This window comes from Python bivittatus, unplaced genomic scaffold (genome assembly GCF_059951505.1).
Source record: "Python bivittatus isolate LINGU-HERP-01145 unplaced genomic scaffold, Pbiv_v1 ctg000080_np1212, whole genome shotgun sequence".
Lineage (NCBI taxonomy): Eukaryota > Metazoa > Chordata > Lepidosauria > Squamata > Pythonidae > Python > Python bivittatus.
In genome coordinates this window covers 47219572-47239033 of record NW_028277035.1, presented here as the reverse complement: position 1 = coordinate 47239033, position 19462 = coordinate 47219572, and the positions used below count along the sequence as shown (strand labels likewise).

Below are 19462 nucleotides of genomic sequence, written 5' to 3'. Positions count from 1 at the left end.
GGCCCACAGAGTTCTGGCGAAACTTGTGCTAGAAGCTGCTGACCGCAAATCGTTTTTGTTTTACATTCAGCACTTTGACAGGCCCAGTCTATGGTAGCTACAGGGTTATTGATGTTTTGTTTCTGTCCAACATCCAATCCTAGATGATTTTCAGAGGTCAGGAAGAATCTCTAAAGTGCATGTTCAAGGAATTAATGGCTTCAGTACTGGTGTATTTTGTTCTTTTTGTATTCTATTGAAAACTGATTTTTTCTTTAAAAATTCTTTTTGATTTTAAAACATATTGTCTTTCTATAGTTGATAGCAGCCTTGGAGGATGTATGCCAAAAAGTGGGATATAAATAAAATAATAAATAATGTTAAATAAATCTGTAGGCATACGTATTAAATAGCTGTCATTCACAGACACCAGAGCAGAACTAGTTTGATGAGCCGTTGGATGTTTAGCATCCATGGATGCAAATGGGTTTCTTTGCTTGCTCTGCTGAGCATCTTCTTCCAGCACAGGGGCTGTCAGGTAGGCGGGTGGGCTCAACTCTCAGGAATGGCAATACTGATTGGGGGTTACTGGGGGTTGAAGGCCCCTCTTCTAGAAGGCCATGGGATAGGGGCTGCACCAGGAAGTAAGGCTTGAGTTGCCTCCCATACTCAAGTGAGGTAACCAACCCATCATCCCTTTGTAGTCTCAGTTCAAGGTAACCAAATAACAGGACAAAGTTTGCTTCCAGCCAGAAAACAGCCCGAGAACATGGCTATGTTTTAATTCTGTGATTAGTTCTAGATGTGGGTGACATAAGTCTTGCATTCAGTTAATTTAAACCAAAGTTCACTGGGGGGAGGAGCCATTGAATCAGGCTAAGTAAGCTGTTTATGTGAAACTCTTTAAAATGCATACTTTTAGGTCATAAATGTCTGTGATATATGTTTCCTTCTCTTCTCTGAAGAGCTTGAGGTGTTCATATGGTCATTATCCTTTGATGTCATGACTGAGTATGGATTGGAATTTGAGTCTCCCTAGGCCAAGCCCAACGTAGTTCAGATCCTGTTGTCCAAGTGAAAGGAGCTATTAATAGAGCTCTGCGTGCTTCAGAAATGACTGCAAAAGCAAGTGCAGCACATCTCTCCTGTTTGTTGAAGGGGATGTGTCTTTTTCCAGGCTTCCACACCTGAAAAGAGAAGCCACTGCTTTAAGAATTACTTCAATGAGGCATCTCCTAAAAACAGCAGCATCTTTTCTCAGGCTCACGAGGAAGCCTGAAACATTTGCAGAGAGGCTGGCACTTTGGTGAGGTCCAAAGGGTGCGCAGCCTTAGTCATCAACGTCAAGGCAGGGGCAGCCAATAGAACAGGGGCAGTAGCCAGTTGACCTTGGCTGAACTCAGGAAATGCTAAGCAGATTAGACTTTGTTAATAATTGGATGGGAGACTATCAGGAAATCCCAGGGTGATGGACTAGACTGGAAAGCCAAAAAATACCTGGAAGAAGGCAGCGACAAATCACTTCTGTATTTTTACTCTGACTACATAAATGTGACCATAGTCAGCAGAAGGTGAGTTTAACTCAAGGGAGTCTATAGCTGCAGAAAAGTGTAATGAGGGGAGGAAATGACTCAAACCCCACTTACTTTTCCTACTCAGGAAGCTGCTGTTGAAGGAGAGGCTTCTGTGATCTTGTAACAATTATTTATTCCTCTTGGCAGTGATGCTGACTTAACTGGTTACCATGTCTGGCTTGGAACACTCTTTAAGAACCCTGGTCCTAATGACCCAAACAAACAGGCCATCCCTATAACTAAGATTGTCTGTGGCCCCTCTGAGTCAGTTGTGGTGATGCTGAAACTGGAGAGGTGAGTGGCCTTTAAGATATTCTGTGTCTCCCATAGCATGAAAAGAATGTTTCCAGTTTATATCCTAGGATGTGGAAAACAAGGCTTCCTCAGTAGGGACTCCTAACACTCTTCTGCACTGTTATATTTTGGGATTTGCAAGATACATACTTTGTTGTGGAGAAATCTCACTGAGGTGGAAAATCAAAGTGGATCCTTTGAAACAAGGCGAGGGAAGGGAACATTTTTAAAAATTCACACGGTTAGCATATAATGGGTGCAGTAGGGCTGGATGACAGAAGTTCCAAATCTCCCGGTGTGTTCACCCTTCATCCCTAGCTGTATATGGCTTGCTGGGTAGCAGCTGCTGAAGATGGTGGCATGCTGCAGGAGAAAGCTCACAGACAAAAAATTGAGAGATGTGATAGGATAGGAATGTCTGGTGAGTAGGATGGGTTATCCAGGGCCAAGACTAAATTTGGCAGCAATTTTATTATTTGAAGATGTTTCTTTTTTGCTGATAGGCAGCTCCCTTCCTTGGACTTTACAGGGTAATGTTTCAGATTTCTCTTCCCCAGTCAATTCCAGGAAAATTAAACTAGAATTACTAGGTTTGGTGACTCTCCATCAGGTATGCTGTTCTCTCCACATCTCCTCTATCAATAGAATAACGGAAACCTAACAGAAGAGACTTTGTTGCCATCAATAAAGATACCCCCTTGCCAGAAACAGGAATTGCGTAGAAATGCTATGTATTCTTGCCCCCACCGTTAATTGTTGGATATACTCCTGCTTCAGGAACTGAATCCTGAATCCTACACAAGGCTGATCTCATACCTTAAAAACTTCCATGGACAGATACATCATCACGCCTTTAGACAATATATCCCAGTGCTGTGCTATGAGTGGCAGAGCAAAGCAGAGCATAAACTTGAAGCTGGGCAGGAAAACCACATCCATCTTGGCAGTGATTCTGACTTAACATCCATCTGTAGGTATTTATCCACAGTGGGTTACACTGCTCCCTACCCTTCCTTGAACTGATAGAAAGCTGTATTGGCCTAAAATTTGATGCCCCATTGCCCATCTCTGTCTGGACACATTGCCTTTGTTCTCGGTTCCTGCCAGTCATCTGACAAAGCCTAACACATTTTGCAGGCTGCCTTTGGATGGTATTGAAATATTGGGGAAAAATTAACCTGAGAAGAAAGGATGTACAGTACATAACCTTTTCAGAACCAAACTTTTGAGCAAAGCAAGGCCAGCCACTTTCATGCAAGAGGTGTTCCCCTGCATGGGGTATTTTTCTTTTTCTGCTGAGAGTTGCTTTGGTGATTGAGGCAGCTAAATAAACAGATACATAGAGTTATTGAGTAATCAATTAGCAGCTTTTACAAGAAAACAAGCTTCTGTGAATTTGGTTCACCAGAAGAAGGAATTTACTGGAATAGAGACTTGAGAGGCTTGCTCAAGGTAGATTCACACAATCTCTAAGCTTGTGATGACTCCTTGGAAACAGCTGTTCTACTCAAGTCTTTGCTGATTGCCACATAAACAGCTGTTGCCACTCATGGCAGAAAGATCAGCCGTAGGTGTGATGCATCAGCAGTCATCCAGCCGACCTGGGTGTCCTCGGAATGTGGTCAGCCCTTTGAAGTGGCTTCTGTGTACAGAACAGAGATGTGAATTTGTTGCTTTATGCCCACTCTTTCTCACCACAGGCCTGCCGTTCTGAACCAGCGTGTGGCACTGATCTGCCTTCCACCCGAGCGTTACATTGTGCCTGAGAACACGGAGTGTGAGATTGCAGGATGGGGTAGCACTGGAGGTACAATCTGGAAAAAGGCTTGTTTCAGGGGAAATCAAGCCCATTTGGGCCAGTTTTTTAATCTGGAATCCTATCTTGCTGGGACAAGAAGTAAAAATGTGGATTCCTGCCTTGGCTGTAAAGTGTGCAACAATTTAACCATTGGTTCTCAGACACTGGCTAGGTAATATCCCTCCTCGCATTTTTACTCCTTGTCCAGGCAGAGTGGGAGAGAAAGCCTGGAGCATGACTGACAAGAATGGGTTTTGCACGTGCAAGTCAAGTCACAGCCCTGACAGGATTGTGCGCCATGTTGTCTAGATAGTCAGCTTGTCCAGGCAGAGCGCAAAATGAAGAATTCAACTTCTGTTTAGTAGAATGTAATGCACAGAACTGGTTTATGGAAGAAAATTCCTCCCAAATGTTTGCCTATTTAGACTAGCGGGGCTCTGGGCACAAAATCTAATCCGCTGACCCACTCTAAGCAGAAACGTGACCAGCGAGTTTAGGATTGTAGCTGATGCCTCTTAATTGGAAAAATGTTTGATCGATCAATTATGAAATTTGTCTACTGCCTGAAACCAAAAGGCATCTTCATACACATCATGAATGAGTAATGTTAACTCCCCATTTTTTAAATAAGGAAGCACAAAAACCCTCTCTAAACACTCTACTCCCACTATGCAAATTCAAGAGGGATATGAAGTTATTCCTACTTATGTCTTCACTTTTCTGAGTAAAGCAACCAAAACCAAAATTTCCAATATTTTATTAACCAGATATCCTTCCAGTTCAAAGGAGTTTCCCTATATGGAAGATTTTCTAAAATGATTGCATGACTCACACATTTCAATTTAACTTTAAAGTATCTTATTTAGAGCAGATTCCTGAATTTATATTTATCAAGGCAATGAAAAAAATCCTATTTGAATCTTATTTATTTGCCCTATTTGAAATGGAGTGGTTCATGGTATTACAGAGTTTGAGAACTACTTACTGGCATTATTTTTAATCTCCATTTAAATAATACAGCTTTTTATAGGCACATTGGCATATCCTGACTATTAACTACAGTGGGGCAAAAAAGTATTTAGTCAGCCACCAATTGTGCAAGTTCTCCCACTTAAAAAGATGAGAGAGGCCTGTAATTTTCGTCATAGGTATACCTCAACTATGAGAGACAAAATGGGGGAAAAAATCCAGAAAACCATATTGTCTGATTTTTAAAGAATTTATTTGCAAATCATGGTGGAAAATAAGTATTTGGTCAATATCAAAAGTTCATCTCAATACTTTGTTATATATCCTTTGTTGGCAATGACAGAGGTCAAACGTTTTCTGTAAGTCTTCACAAGGTTTTCACACACTGTTGCTGGTATTTTGGCCCATTCCTCCATGCAGATCTCCTCTAGAGCAGTGATGTTTTGGGGCTGTCTCTGGGCAACACGGACTTTCAACTCCCTCCAAAGGTTTTCCATGGGGTTGAGATCTGGAGACTGGCTAGGCCACTCCAGGACCTTGAAATGCTTCTTACGAAGCCACTCCTTCATTGCCCGGGTGGTCTGTTTGGGATCTCTGTCATGCTGAAAGACCCAGCCACGTTTCATCTTCAATGCCCTTGCTGATGGAAGGAGGTGTTCACTCAAAATCTCACGATACATGGCCCCATTCATTCTTTCCTTTACACGGATCAGTCGTCCTGGTCCCTTTGCAGAAAAACAGCCCCAAAGCATGATGTTTCCACCCCCATGCTTCACAGTAGGTATGGTGTTCTTTGGATGCAACTCAGCATTCTCTCTCTCCTCCAAACACGAGTTGAGTTTAGACCAAAACGTTCTACTTTGGTTTCATCTGACCATATGACATTCTCCCAATCCTCTTCTGGATCATCCAAATGCTCTCTAGCAAACTTCAGACAGGCCCGGACATGTACTGGCTTAAGCAGGGGGACACATCTGACACTGCAGGATTTGAGTCCCTGGCGGCATAGTGTGTTACTGATGGTAGCCTTTGTTACTTTGGTCCCAGCTCTCTGCAGGTCATTCACTAGGTCCTCCCATGTGGTTCTGGGATTTTTGCTCACCATTCTTGTGATTATTTTGACCCCACGGGGTGAGATCTTGCATGGAGCCCCAGATCGAGGGAGAGTATCAGTGGTCTTGTATGTCTTCCATTTTCTAATTCTTGCTCCCAGAGTTAATTTCTTCACACCAAGCTGCTTGCCTATTGCAGATTCAGTCTTCCCAGCCTGGTGCAGGTCTACAATTTTGTTTCTGGTGTCCTTCGACAGCTCTTTGGTCTTGGCCATAGTGGAGCTTGGAGTGTGACTGTTTGAAGTTGTGGACAGGTGTCTTTTATACTGATAACAAGGTCAAACAGGTGCCATTACTACAGGTAACGAGTGGAGGACAGAGGAGCCTCTTAAAGAAGTAGTTACACATCTGTGAGAGCCAGACATCTTGCTTGTTTGTAGGTGACCAAATACTTATTTTCCACCATGATTTGCAAATAAATTCTTTAAAAATCAGACAATGTGATTTTCTGGATTTCTTTTCTCATTTTGTCTCTCATAGTTGAGGTATACCTATGATGAAAATTACAGGCCTCTCTCATCTTTTTAAGTGGGAGAACTTGCACAATTGGTGGCTGACTAAATATTTTTTGCCCCACTGTACTTTGATATTTAGCATTTTGAAGGCTAAAATGAAGATTTACTGTTGGGATGGGTTGCCTAATTTGGGTAATAACACTGAATTGATTATGTATTAGAGTGTTTATACATGCTTGGCCAATAATATTGTTCTCTGGGCAGTTTGTGACATAAAATGAGAAATCACACAATATCATAACTTAATCTGCAGCACAAATATTTTTCAATAGGGCAAATAGAAACAGGAATAAAAAGTATACACTATAGTTCGCACATACTGATTCTGGTCTAAAATAAAACTTCTTAAAGATGTGAGAGCATAAAATACTAACCACAAATAAATTACCCAAAGAATCTCTCAGAATGGCACACCATAAAGAGGGTGCCACTACCAGAAAGGTCCATAACCTGCATATCATCAGCAGTGCTCCACTTCTTCTTTGTACCCAGGAACTGGGAACGACAATGTCCTCAACGTGGCCAGGCTGCCGGTCATCAGCAATCAGAACTGCAATGTGGCACTTCGAGGCCGTGTGAAGGAGAATGAGTTATGTACAGCACCACTGAACGTTGGTGTGGGGGCCTGCGAGGTGAGCAGGGCAGGAAGGTGGGTTTGTGTGTATCGAACTGAGTTGCTTGGCTTGCATTGAGATCAAGGTTGGCAACAGGAAAACTCCATCAGGTGGTTGGCTGAGAGAAGTAAATGGACAAATGGGAGGCCAACAGACTCATCCGGAGAGTGAATGGCAAAGAAAAAGGACAAGCCTTCCAGAGGGACCAGAATAACCCCAGCCTAAGATGCCCACAATTTGATAAAATACTTTTATTTTTGAAAAATGGCTAATCTCCTACATCACCTAAACTAACAGTCTTACAATATTCTTGCAAAAGATCTCAGGTTATTTGACAATTTTGTGAGATTTCAGTTGATCTAAAAAATGGAGGTGGGCATAGGCACTTATGAGGTTGCAAGATGACCCAAGAAGTTGGCAACCTCCTGGTTTAAAAAAAGATGAGCAGTGGGAAATAGTCTCCCAAGATATGAACTGAAAAGTGAAGCTGCAGATAAATAATTTCAAGGCAGGTGGGTCAGGAAAGCCATTTGAGCAAACATCTGAGGTATGAAAACCAACCCATGTGCTTTGCAGTGTTGCTGTGCTCCTTAAGCTAGAGCTTGCTTTTGATTCAAGCCTGTCTTTTGGTCTCTGCTCTGCAGGGTGATTTTGGAGGTCCTCTGGCCTGCCTGACTCATGACTGCTGGGTGCTACAAGGTGTGATCACCCCATTGCGGGTATGTGCTCGCAAAGACGTGCCTGCCACCTTCATCCGAATTGCTATGTATGTTGACTGGATCAACAAAGTGATGAAGCTTAGCTGAGCCAAGCTGACTGGTGTATGTTCATCATAAATTCCTGCCCCTCTCCCCTTTCTCAGAATCAGTTTGGAGCAATCCTTTTCCAATCATGTGAAAAAGTATTGCCCAAAAGGGATGGAAAAGGAACCAGATGCCGTTACCACTAGGCTGTATCAGGACAACCTATCTTGCATTGTCCAACCACATATGACAAACAATTCATATGGATTCCTGATTTTACAGGAAAAAAATGCTTCCAAAAGCTGACATCAGTGACAGATGTTTTACCCCATTTTGTGGAGTTTGTGTGAGCAGCCCATCTGAGTGGTTAAGAAGATCTGCAGCAATCAATTGCCTATTATGCTGCATCCTTTGCTAGACACCTAGCTAAAGAAATGTTCAATAACAACCATTACGGCTCCAAACATCATTTATCACGTTGTTAGAACAATGAAGATGCCCTCTAAGAAGCATGAACCAATAACATACCAAAGTCATTGAACATAGGGCCTAAGCTAATATCTTGCATCATTAAATCATCCACACCCTTTTGGTAGGAGTGGCTGGTTGTTATCCCAAGAGTATCAGCTCTTTCAATGGATATATTCATGGGCAGAAGTTTCAATATGTACGACTTTCACCATAGCCTCTTTATGGAGCAGCTCTTGGCTTTATATTTAACATGGGCATTGTCTGCAATTTCTTTTTGCTGTCATCAGTATTTTAAATTCAACTGAGGCTGAATGTTTCCAAGTTTAGGAAATATTGCTGCCCAGGTGTACCATTTCCAAGTCCTGGAATAATTTCTGATAAATAGGTTCTGGATTCCTTCTCTCATTCTGTTATGACTTGTGACCTGGTGTTCTCCAGATGTCAAGAGACTACAAGTCCCATCCAGCCAGGGTTTATGGAGACTATTGTCCAAAGTGGTTGAAGGTAATCAGCCTGTTTATCCTCTGAGCCAGCATATGAAACATCATGCTACAACTTTCTTTTTGCAGTCCAGACATTAGTTTTTTTAAAAAAATGCTGTTAATTACTAATATATTGATGCATTTTAGGTCTGTTAACAAGACATTGTGGTTCAAGTTTCTTTCACATCTGAAATGATATTTCTGTAGCCCAGAAAAACCTAATTGACAGTCTTTCTATCTTAACAGCATAATCAATATTTCTGTGTTCTACTCTGAAATCCTACTTCTCCAATAACATATAAATTATAAGCCATCACAAATAATTGTACTGCATTTCATCCCTCTATATAATCACAATTATATTATTTGTAGCAATCGCAATCCAAATTTTATAGAGTCATTCTTACAGAGGCTTAACTTTTGCTATAAGCATTATAGTAGTACTGCTGTCGTGTTCACTGTAACATTGCTCATGTCATTAAAAAAAATCCTGGCTTTGGAAATAAGATTCAGGGTGATTTGTAACAGATCACCAAGGATTTTGGACACATATCTAGCAAGCCAGAAGCCAAAACATTTTCCACTCCTTCTCTTCAAAAACCCAGTATTTGGAGAAAACTCAGCAGCAGAGTTTTGAGTAAAAAGGTATCTCATGTTGTATTGGTTACCAATCTGTGGATATGCTGAGAGGAACATTGTTTCTTTAGTTTCAGTTTCCATCCATGGCACTATATTGTATCTTGTCTCTGATCATTATTTTTTAACAAATTGAAGTTCTGCAAAGTAGATAATCACAGACAATCCTAAGCTACAAAGATCTGTTGGTTGCCCCCCCCGCGCAAAGATTAATTAAAAAATTACATATCTGAAATCCAGTTCTCGTGTATATTTTTCTAACTGTAGTTATGTATTCATCAGAATGTTTAATGTCAAAAGCATCTCTACAAACCATGCTGTTGTTCAACTATGCCTTAACCAACTAGTTCTTATTTCCTCACAGTACCAGATATTAGGAATAGAAACAAGTCATAGCAACTAAGTTGCCTTCTAACCAAGTTAAACATTTGCCTCATATAACACAGAACAGTATTTAGGGTTGTGGATCAATCTATATTTAAAGGGGAGATGGGTGATTTGGAAAGTGTGGGGGCAGTCATGTCACACTTCTCACCATCACCTTAAATCAAATGTGCCTGGGATCTTGTGCAAGTCCAGGAAAAGACGCAGTTTCAAGAATTTACTGACTGATAGAACATGAGCACGCCTGAGCATCCAACTCATTTTTTCCCTTCGAAAAAACCCTACTCTGTAGTGTCATCTCAATTTCAAACAAGAAAATTCAAGCCCTACTTGGAGATACCAGATATTGAGTGAGTACCCTTTTTTTTTTGTCTGCGCTCAGTCATTACTGACCCTGCAGTGACTGCTTGGACGAGTCCTTGCAGTTTTCAAGGCAATTGTTTCGGAAGTGGTTTGCCAGAGCCTCCTTCCTAGAGCAGAGCCCAGCTGGCGAGCACAGGAGGCGGGGTTTCTGTTGCTTCGTACCCTTTTCGGCGAGCGTGGTTTCGCGCTTACCGGCAACTGCTCCTGACTCCCGTGCAAGCGCTGCCAGCATTTTTCCTCCCACTGGAGTGAGAGTACCCATTTATCTACTCACGTGAGTTTTCGACCTGTTGGGTTGACAAGAACTGGGGAGGAAACAGGAGCTCACCCTGTTTAGCGCGAAGACTGGACTCGAACCGCCGAAGCGTCAGCCATTTCTGGCCAGCAACTTTCAGCGTCATTAAGCTGCTGCGCCACCGCGTCCCCTAGAGTACTCTTATGTCCTACCAATGGTCAGGAAAGTCCGTTCCCAAAGAACTAAGAAGAACGAACACTTTTCAATGTAAATTAAGCTGCTGTTTATGGGTATACTTAAGATACCCTCTTACTTCTGATGCTTTCTTTTCCTCTTACATTAAGACTAAATGAAGAAATATTTAAGACCATCAGAAAAATTGAGGACTACTACACTGTAGTTAAGAATTGCAAATCAAGAAGGGTAGGAGGTTTGCATTCCCTGATCTTTCCAAAGGTCATCCACAAGTGTGACCAATGCAGTTTCTGTGCTGTATCCTGATTGCCAAGTGTCCAAATAAGCTGCTTCCTCTAGGAACCTTCCCCATCTCAAGGTTGCTCTTCTGCTTACTCCCAATATTCAGTCAGCATTGCAAAGTCATAGATCATACTCAGGCCTTGCTGACTCTTTTGGGTCTTCTTCCTTCAGTACTTTCCCCTATTCTCCTCAACCCCACCAAGATGCTGCTGATTCATCTCCTGTGTGAGATGATGTTTCAGCTGCATAAGAGTCCACAACTGGTGAATGAGTTTACTATTAATATATATGGTAAACATAAATATTTGTAATTTGCAGTTATCTCCAGGTTTAGTGGCAGAGGAAGATGGTTGGCATCTTCCATGGGGAGATCCTAAAAGCAGCAAATGCTTCATTAGAGAACTGGGAAAGAATGAAAAGACACTTTGATAAATGTCATTCATGTTGAGTTCTGCTCATATAAGATCCCCATCACTAATAAAATACTCAGTTGCAAATGTGAAACCTTATTGGAGAATTTCCTTTGGATTATGTCACCATATTCATTTATTCAAATAAACAAACTGGCTTGATTGATTATAACATTCAGCAGTCTAACAGCAGAGCTCTGCTGCAATGCCAGTTATCAGAAATCCATTCTTCAATCAGAATTAGGATTTGAGTAGATATTTGTACCATTAGCAGCAGATTTCCTCAAAAGCGTCATGAAAGGATTATCAGCAGAGAAGAATCTTCAGATGCCCACAACCTGATTGCATATTGAAGTGGGGAAGAAGGAACTCCTGACACATTATGAAGATCATTGTAATGCAATTGGATATATATGAACACAGACACTTTGCTCCTCAGCAATCTAGATGTCTTCTTATTTAGTTGGCTGTTGACTTTCAATCTACTTTTGTGGAAAGATGATGTATGATCCACTGGGCACAATTCATAAAGACATCTGCTTCAGCTACCACTCCACTTATGGCATGATTCCCTTCTGGATACCACATCAGTCTGTAAAAGGAACACCAGTAAAGTATTTTGCACAGGTTCCTCTAGATTAAGCACAAATTCCCACAGGATTATGCAGTCCCATTGCCCTTTCTCTTTGTATGGACTTCACTTTATGCTCCGTGATGGATTACCGTGACCAAGCCATTCTCAAAGCTATTTGCTCTGCCCCTTGGGAGGCCAGAAAGGATTAGAGGTATTCCTAAAGGGACAGGTTTCCTGATAGCTGTTACTACCAATTTGGGCACTGCATGTTGCTGAAATGATTTGGAAGAAGTGTTTCAAGGTTGCCTAAGCACAGCACCTCTCTCCTATTAATTAAAACAGTCTGTCATTTTTCAGGCTTGCATACAAGTGCATTAACTTTAGTGAGCAGACTTCTTAAAGCAGCAGCATTTCTTTTCAAGCTCACAGAGAAGCCTGGAATAACTCAGGCCGCTTTAATGAATGACAGAGAGATGCTGTACATCCCCTTCATCCAGTTCTAGAATAACTTGCTCAAGGGAGGTTCATCTGACACAAACTTTATTGTCTTCAGGTGGCTGGCAAAGATATTTCTATTCTCATGTGATTTTAATTTTAACTAGACATTTTATTTATTTATTTAATTTATTTCTTAGAGGCTGCCCATCTCCAGATGACTCTGGGCAGTTTACATTATAAAATGTACATTATATATTATAAAAGACAATAAAAACAGAAAGAAAAATCATGAAAAATCCTGAATGTCTGGAAGGACAAACAGAACCCCCCCCCAAAAAAAAACACTCCAAAGAAAAACCAACAGGGGCTCATCAGCTGCCTTATAGCCAGGCTTGGGAGAAAAGCTAAGTTTTCAATGACTTTCAGAAGACCATGAGGGTGGGAACTGTCTGGGTCTCTGGGGGGGATTCTAGACTAGAAGGCAAGCACCGCAACGGAAAAATGAGACTTCTCACTTCTAGTTATGCAATAGTGAGGCTTATTGATTTTATTTCTCCTGTCTAGCAACTATTTTTAATTATTTTTTTTGTTAGAACTATCATTGATGTTACAAGGTAGTTTTTAATTAACTCTTTCTTTAATTAATTCATTCTTTGGCATGAGCTTTTAAAATATTCCTTAACTGCTGTGGGAAATTATTTGCTTTGAATGACAGTACAGACATTTTAAAATAAACAAACAAATGTCACTTATTTTTTAAAAAGCTATGCCAATATATTCTTACAGTCAACTTCTCTCTGTCATCTGTCAGTGCCAATGGTTCCCTGCTTCTTCATAAGGGGCTCTCTCTTCAGCATTCACTGTTATTCCATCTGCCTGATTTGGAACACGATAATTCCAATCATGAACCAATCTAATTTTAGCAATATTGAAATATTCTTCTATGTGATTTTCAGCATAGTCAGCTGCAGTAACACCACCTGCATGTAACAGACACAAGGAAGTTGGACACTCAGGCATATAACCTTGCTGCTATTCTCTCTCAAAAAAAAATAAAACTGCAGCAGCAGATTGAGCAACCTGTCATTTGCATTGCTCTTTGTGTATAAAGTCCATTGGCTCCACTTGAATTTAGTTGGGCCAGTTTACAATATAACCTCTGATGCTGCTTGGTCTGCTATTCTGCATTCTTTCTAGCTTGTAAATTTGAGGATATGGACAGAGAATTGAGAAATAAAGGTTATTACCAGCTTGTTCCATCAATACTACTCATGGGTGATTAAATTGGCCAGGAAAGGATTGGGCCCCTGATTAAGGGAGGCAATCAGTGTCACCTCATAAATGGGATATGTTCCCCCCTATCTAATATTTCCATTGAAGAAACTCTTACCTTGATTCGTGCAATTATTGATCTGTGTAATATCTCAAACATTCCGTCCCTAGGAAAGGAGACTGAAAAGATGGTGGGCCTTATGCATCTATAGGCGTCTGGATGTTGCTGATTATCAGGACCCATTTCAATCATGCTTTCAGCCAGGATATAATATTGAGTGACTTAGTGGATGGTTTATGCTGGAAACATGATGGAAGTCCAGCCCTAATATTTCTCCTGGGTTTCTCAGTGCCTGTTCAATCCTATCGATCATGGTATTTTTCTAGACAGTCTGGGCCTGGGCCTTGGGAACTAGGTCCAAAAGGTAACGTTGAAGAATGCTGTTAACACCTTGCCTATTTATTTGCAATGTCTCACAAAGTTCAGTTTTGTCCCCCTTGCTATTCAGTGTCAACAGACAATCAGTGGGGAGATCAACTGGAATCTTGAGTGGGATGCCACCCAATGCTTCCAAGGCATACTGATGCCTCTGAGATGTATTGTTGCTTACCATCCAACACCAAGAAGCATTAAGATATCCTTAAACGATGCCTAAGTTCCACAATGGGCTGGGTGAATGATACAAGTTCGAATTAAATGAAAACAAGATGGAGGTGCTATTGGAAAGAGGAAACTGGATTCAGTATTAAGTTTCAGCTTGTTTTACATAGGGCTGCACTTCTTCTAAAACTGAAAATATGAAATCTTGAGATGTTCCTTAATCCTATGTTGTCACTGAATTTACATGTTCGCCCACTTATGGCTAGATCAGATTTGGTAGTTCTTATTCTTGCCTAGATTAGATCTTGTCTTGACTCCTACAGTGCACTCTGCATGGAACATTTGAAAAGTATCTGGAAATTGCAGTTGGTACAAAACTGGTACATCTGTTCTACTTAGGATAAAGGATTACATAATGTGTTTACTAAAGTATCTGTATTAGTTACTTATTGCTTATTACAGAATTATAAATGGCTAGGAACTGAGGGACTACTGGACCCATTATGAACCTGCCTGGGTGTTCAGAGGTCTTCCAAAGATACTCCTGTTGTTACAGATTCTTTTATCTGAAAGCAGGAAAGGGATTTTTTATGCTATGGAATATATTCTCTTAGGAACTACATTTTCCTCCATTCTCTGAGTTTAGAAAATCTGTCAAGATGTACTACTTTTGCCTGGCATTTGTGAATCAATTTTAGTACTAAGTTTAAATTATACCTTTGGATTTTAAGAATCCAAAAAAAAAAAACTTTTTGGATTTAAAAAACATTTGGTTAGCTGTTTGGATTACTGATTTAAGTACAAAAAATGGTATAAATATGTAAATCAATCAGAATGGAACAGAATAATGTTCTTAAGACTCCAAGTTAATGTGTGGCAGAAATTTTTGCTTAGAAGAGCCATGTCCTTGGAAGAACTTGGAAGATTTGCAAGTTGAGGGAATAATATGAAAAGGAGCCAATTACAGTTTGAATGAAAATAATTAAATATATCTTCCTTTTGATATCGGAACTGTTATTCATAACTTATTTAGAAATACATCTTTGAAGTCTGCCTTATTCTTTTCCTTTTCTCAACCGTTAGTGCAGAATAATTTCTTTAACAATATACCTCTTGTTGATTAAATATTCCAAAGCAGAAGCCTGAATACTATTATTTATGGGTTGAATTTCTCTACTGTGCTTTTCCACTATCAACCAGTTTTCTTGTACCAGGCTACTTAGCTTCTTTCATGTTGTAAATTAGTTGTTGTCTGTCATGTAGTCCCCAGGTTAAGAATGTCTGGTTTAAGGATGACCCATAGTTAAGAACAGAGCCTATTATAGCAAAATTCAAATTAAATACACAATGATTCGAGTTAAATACTTAATGGTTCGAGTTCATTACACAATGCTACTTATACAGTATTATACTGTATAATTTATATGCCACCCATCTCTGAGGGAGATGGGCGGCGTATAAATTTAGTAAATAAATAAATAAATACTGTTCCAGCCTACATACAAATTCGACTTAAGGACAGACCTTGGGAACGGAACTCATTCTTAAACTGGGGGCTACCTGTATTGTGAATTATTTTATCTTGCTGCCAAACAGAAATGCTCTAATGTGTTTATTTGGAAAGTTAGCATATGAATATAGAGATGGTACTTAAATCAGATTTGTTCCCTCTGATTACAATGGAAGACACTGATTCACAAGTATCCTGTAAAGGACAGCCTGCTGCTTCCTCTAATTTGGATGTCCTATTGGCCAAGAGCAGTGGCTTGTTTGCACATAAAACTAAGGCACCATATGATTTGCTTGTTTTTGGCCTAGAACGATATGCAGACCTATCCACTGTGTATAAACCATTCTCATCTTTTGGGATGAGATTAGATGTAAATGGTAAATCATAAAAAATCAAGCCTTCTTATGCTTCAGTATTGTGAAAAAAATGGAAGAAGTGTGCTGGCATATTTGAGGATCAATCAAATTGCAGAAGAATCCTTCCTCCAAATATGCCTGTAAGGCAGTCTTCGCTTAACATACACTTGTTCAGTAACCATTTGAAGTTACAACGGTACTAAACAAGGGGTCCTTATGATGGGTCCTCATAATTGCAGCTGTCGCTGTGTCCCCACAGTCATGTGATCATGATTTGGGTGCTCAGTGACTGGCTCACAATTACAATGTCACAGCATCCCTCAATCACATGATCACCATTTGTGACCTTCACTGCTGGCTTCTGACAAGCAAAGTCTACGGGGAAGCCAGCAGGAGGTCGCAAATGATGATCATGTGACCGCAGGATGCTGCAACCACACGGGATTTGCCTAATGATGGCAACTGAGACTGCTGGAACTGCTGTTATAAGTTGGCGTGGTCACATGACATCGTGCCTTACGACCGCGTTGCTTAGTGATGGAGTTCCCGGTCCCAATTACTGTCGGTAAGTGAGGACTACCTGTATTCAAATTCAGTTTTGCTTTTCCACACTACTGGCAAATTCACTGCAGTACAATCAAGGCAAGAGTCATAGTATCTGGTCTTGGAAACCTGCCCAAACAAAAAGGTCAAGAAGGATTTCCTTGCATTTGACTCAATAAATTAAGTGGGAACTCACCGCACAGGGATTCCTCTAGCTTTCAACACACGGTAATATTCCAAAGCTTGGTACGGAGACACTCGGCGGTCCTTTGCACCAACACACAGCAGCAGTGGTGCTTGTACCTGTAGGAAAAGGAGGAGCCAAGAGGTGAGCAGCCCAAAGAAAACACTGCTCGTAATATTGAGCCAAGCATGTTTGTTTATATTTGTTCTCAAACAAAATAAAATAAAACAAGTAAAATGTGGACCCCAAATGGCAGAATACAACTATGTAAATCCTTCAAATTAAGCTAATGGTACAATTTGTCCTCTGTCATTTACAGGGTTGGTTCAGAGCAGCCTTACTGGTTTAATGAGATTGCACCCACATCAGTACTGACAGGTAGGCAGGCTTATATACATATACAATCCTCTTGCTCTTTCTTTTCTACTGAGTTGAGAGGAAACATACATTTATTTAAATGTATAAGCTACTATTCAGAGCCAGGTTTTCTCAGGGCAGCTTACAAACATTCTGACTATAGCCACAGGAGATAAAAATATGTGGTTGCTAAGAGTCAATACTGACTTAATGGCACATAATCAATCAATGAAATGAAAAAGTTGGAAGGGGACATTTTGGCCATCAAGTTGAATCCACATTAAAACATTCCCAACAAATGCCCATCTGGACTCTGCTTGAACACATTTCTTGGCACAGTTCTAAATTCTACATCTGAGCACTGCTGGTGCTGAACTTACTGTTGCATGAGAACATAGAGAGCTTTAGACATGAAATAAAGAGAAAAAGAGAAAAAAAGAACACAAGATGTTTGTTAGAGGTGCAAGTTCTGCAATGAATGAGCAGCTTCACTAACTGGTTCTTACCTTTGCAGCATGAATTATGGGGGAGCAGAGCAGCATGGCGGCCAGATCTTCTTCTGTAGGAATCCGCTCATAGGAATATGGCAGACCTAGAGATGCGTATCGCCTGTGGAAATGGTGCAGAATATTTAGCCCCACGCTCTCCTCCCTGAGCCCTACAGAGAAGCCAAATAATCTGATTGATAGACAATTGCAGAAATGGCATTTGTGAAAGGCTCAGAAAGGAAAGAGGAGGATGAGTGGCATCTGAACAGTGAGGATCAGGCAGATCTATACAGGAATTGAACTAGGATGAGAAATAATGCAACAGAGACATGCACTTATGAAAATGGCCAAGAGACCCAAAAACATGTATGTATGTATGTATGTATGTATGTATGTATGTATGTGAGTGAACTGGGTTTGTAATGGATGGGAGGCAAAAAAGCCAATCTCTTAGGCTGGACCATGCAGGAAGCTTGAGGAGGCATGCTTCTTACCAATCAGGAATGTCAGAGGTCCCCAGTAGAGTGGCCATGTTGATGACGGCGCTTCTGACCACACAGGCTTTGTACATCTCTGGATACTGACCAATCAAATGGCAACAGATAAAGCCACCGTGAGAGCCTCCCAACAAGGCAATTCTATTTGGGTCCAAAGACTCCATCTGTAGTGCCGCTTCTACCGCCAGCTGCAAGAGGAACATTAAGCAAATTGCAAGTATATTTTCAGGGGCTGCTGCACAACCAGACCTGGTGCAGTAAGCAGTTTCTTTGGCAGCAGAGTGCAATGTAGTTCACAAAACCGAACTTGTGGCCTGCCATGCCCATGATGTATAAGATCCTTAATAACTCTTCCTACAAGGCTCAGCAAACATCCATTGTTTATACAGGAGAAAGAACTTTTTCTTCAAACAAAGGGATGCTGACAGTCAATAGAAACTTTATGCATGGGGTTGTGCCAGTAGTGCTTTGCTACTCAAAATACTGAGTTCGCTCTTCCAACACCTGTGACCTGTGCACTTCATCAAGCTGGCTGGGATGAATCTGCCAAGGACTAACACATCCAACTGTGTGGAGAAGCCAAAAGGTATGGAGAGAAGATGACCCCACCCTGGCAGAGACCACACTATATGACAGAGTTGCCTTGCAGTCACCATGTCCATGACCATAGCTTGTTCTCCTAACCCAAAAAGGAGGTGGATTATCCACTGTTGTAAAGAGGATGAAATATTACACAATTATTTCACCCTCTGTTCTAGCCTCAAACCTGGCCTAACCCCAGGCCTCTTCCACAGAATGGGGGAAAAATAAAGAAATAAAAGGGACTGACCTGAGTGTCCTCCACATCTTGCACTCCAACATGAGAGATCAGTGAGTCAATGCTGTCCTGGCCAAAACCCAGGGAACCCCTGTAATTCACTGCTTAGACAAAACAAAGCACAAGAGTAAGTGAAGGGTGGCCTCCAGAGCTTTTCAGGCCCCCCAAGGTTGTGAGCAGCTTCCAGAAAAGGCACTGGACCATCAGTGCTGTTTTCAAAAATCAAATACTGCAGCATCTCTACAGCCAAAGAAAACCCACGTATGAATGTGAAGCTGCTACATGAGAAGTACAAGGCCCTGCGCTGTTATTGGTCTCCCATGGCCTGGTTCTGAAGCCATTTTGCTACTCAGATAACTGTGGTTTAGTCGGAAAGGGAGTAAGCAACCAGCTCAAGTACGCCAGTCTTCCAGGTCACTTCCTTGCTTGTTAAAACAGTGTCCGATATAGTTTTAATCATAAAATTGTGGTGTGAGCATTGCTTACAAAGACTGCAAGCCACAGTTTGATTCCCGCTTGTAAACGACAATTATAGGTACTATTTAGACAGTTTTCCTGGATAGTGAGATTCAATAATCAATTTAACAAGTTTCAAATGAACAATGCAGGAAGAAGAGCGTTTACTGAAAATAATAGCTCATTCCATTCCAAGACCAAAGAGAAGAGAAACGATCCTCTCAAGGAGTCACAAGATTCCTCTGAAGAAAAGTCTACCTTTTTAATCTAATTAACTGAAGTACTACACACAGGACCATTTCACAAGTATAGG

At 41.0% G+C, this 19462-nt stretch overlaps 2 protein-coding genes across 9 annotated transcripts in view; one reads left to right on the top strand and one right to left on the bottom strand.

The window, feature by feature from the left end:
- The window catches only part of MST1 (macrophage stimulating 1), a 29197-nt gene extending 19801 nt beyond the window's left edge, over nucleotides 1-9396 (top strand). The window contains exons 15-18 of one of the 2 annotated variants that reach the window (XM_007420653.4): nucleotides 1701-1847; nucleotides 3548-3654; nucleotides 6734-6873; nucleotides 7500-9396. In XM_007420653.4, the coding sequence (XP_007420715.1) occupies nucleotides 1701-1847; nucleotides 3548-3654; nucleotides 6734-6873; nucleotides 7500-7661 (556 nt within the window). In that variant the 3' untranslated portion in view covers nucleotides 7662-9396. The remainder of the gene's footprint in view (nucleotides 1-1700; nucleotides 1848-3547; nucleotides 3655-6733; nucleotides 6874-7499) is intronic. The other variant, XM_007420654.4, reaches the window with a different exon arrangement.
- LOC103063154 (acylamino-acid-releasing enzyme-like) overlaps nucleotides 9030-19462 on the bottom strand; it is a 35059-nt gene continuing 24626 nt past the window's right edge. For 4 of the 7 annotated variants that reach the window (XM_025166630.2, XM_088134007.1, XM_025166622.2 and 1 more), the window contains 5 exons: nucleotides 18706-18797; nucleotides 17874-18064; nucleotides 17398-17500; nucleotides 16547-16653; nucleotides 9030-11648 (listed from right to left, as the gene is read on the bottom strand). In XM_025166630.2, the coding sequence (XP_025022398.1) occupies nucleotides 11534-11648; nucleotides 16547-16653; nucleotides 17398-17500; nucleotides 17874-18064; nucleotides 18706-18797 (608 nt within the window). In that variant the 3' untranslated portion in view covers nucleotides 9030-11533. Of the gene's footprint in view, nucleotides 11649-12852; nucleotides 13049-16546; nucleotides 16654-17397; nucleotides 17501-17873; nucleotides 18065-18705; nucleotides 18798-19462 lie in introns of all 7 variants that reach the window. The other 3 variants (XR_015794836.1, XR_003084711.2, XM_007420674.4) reach the window with 3 other exon arrangements.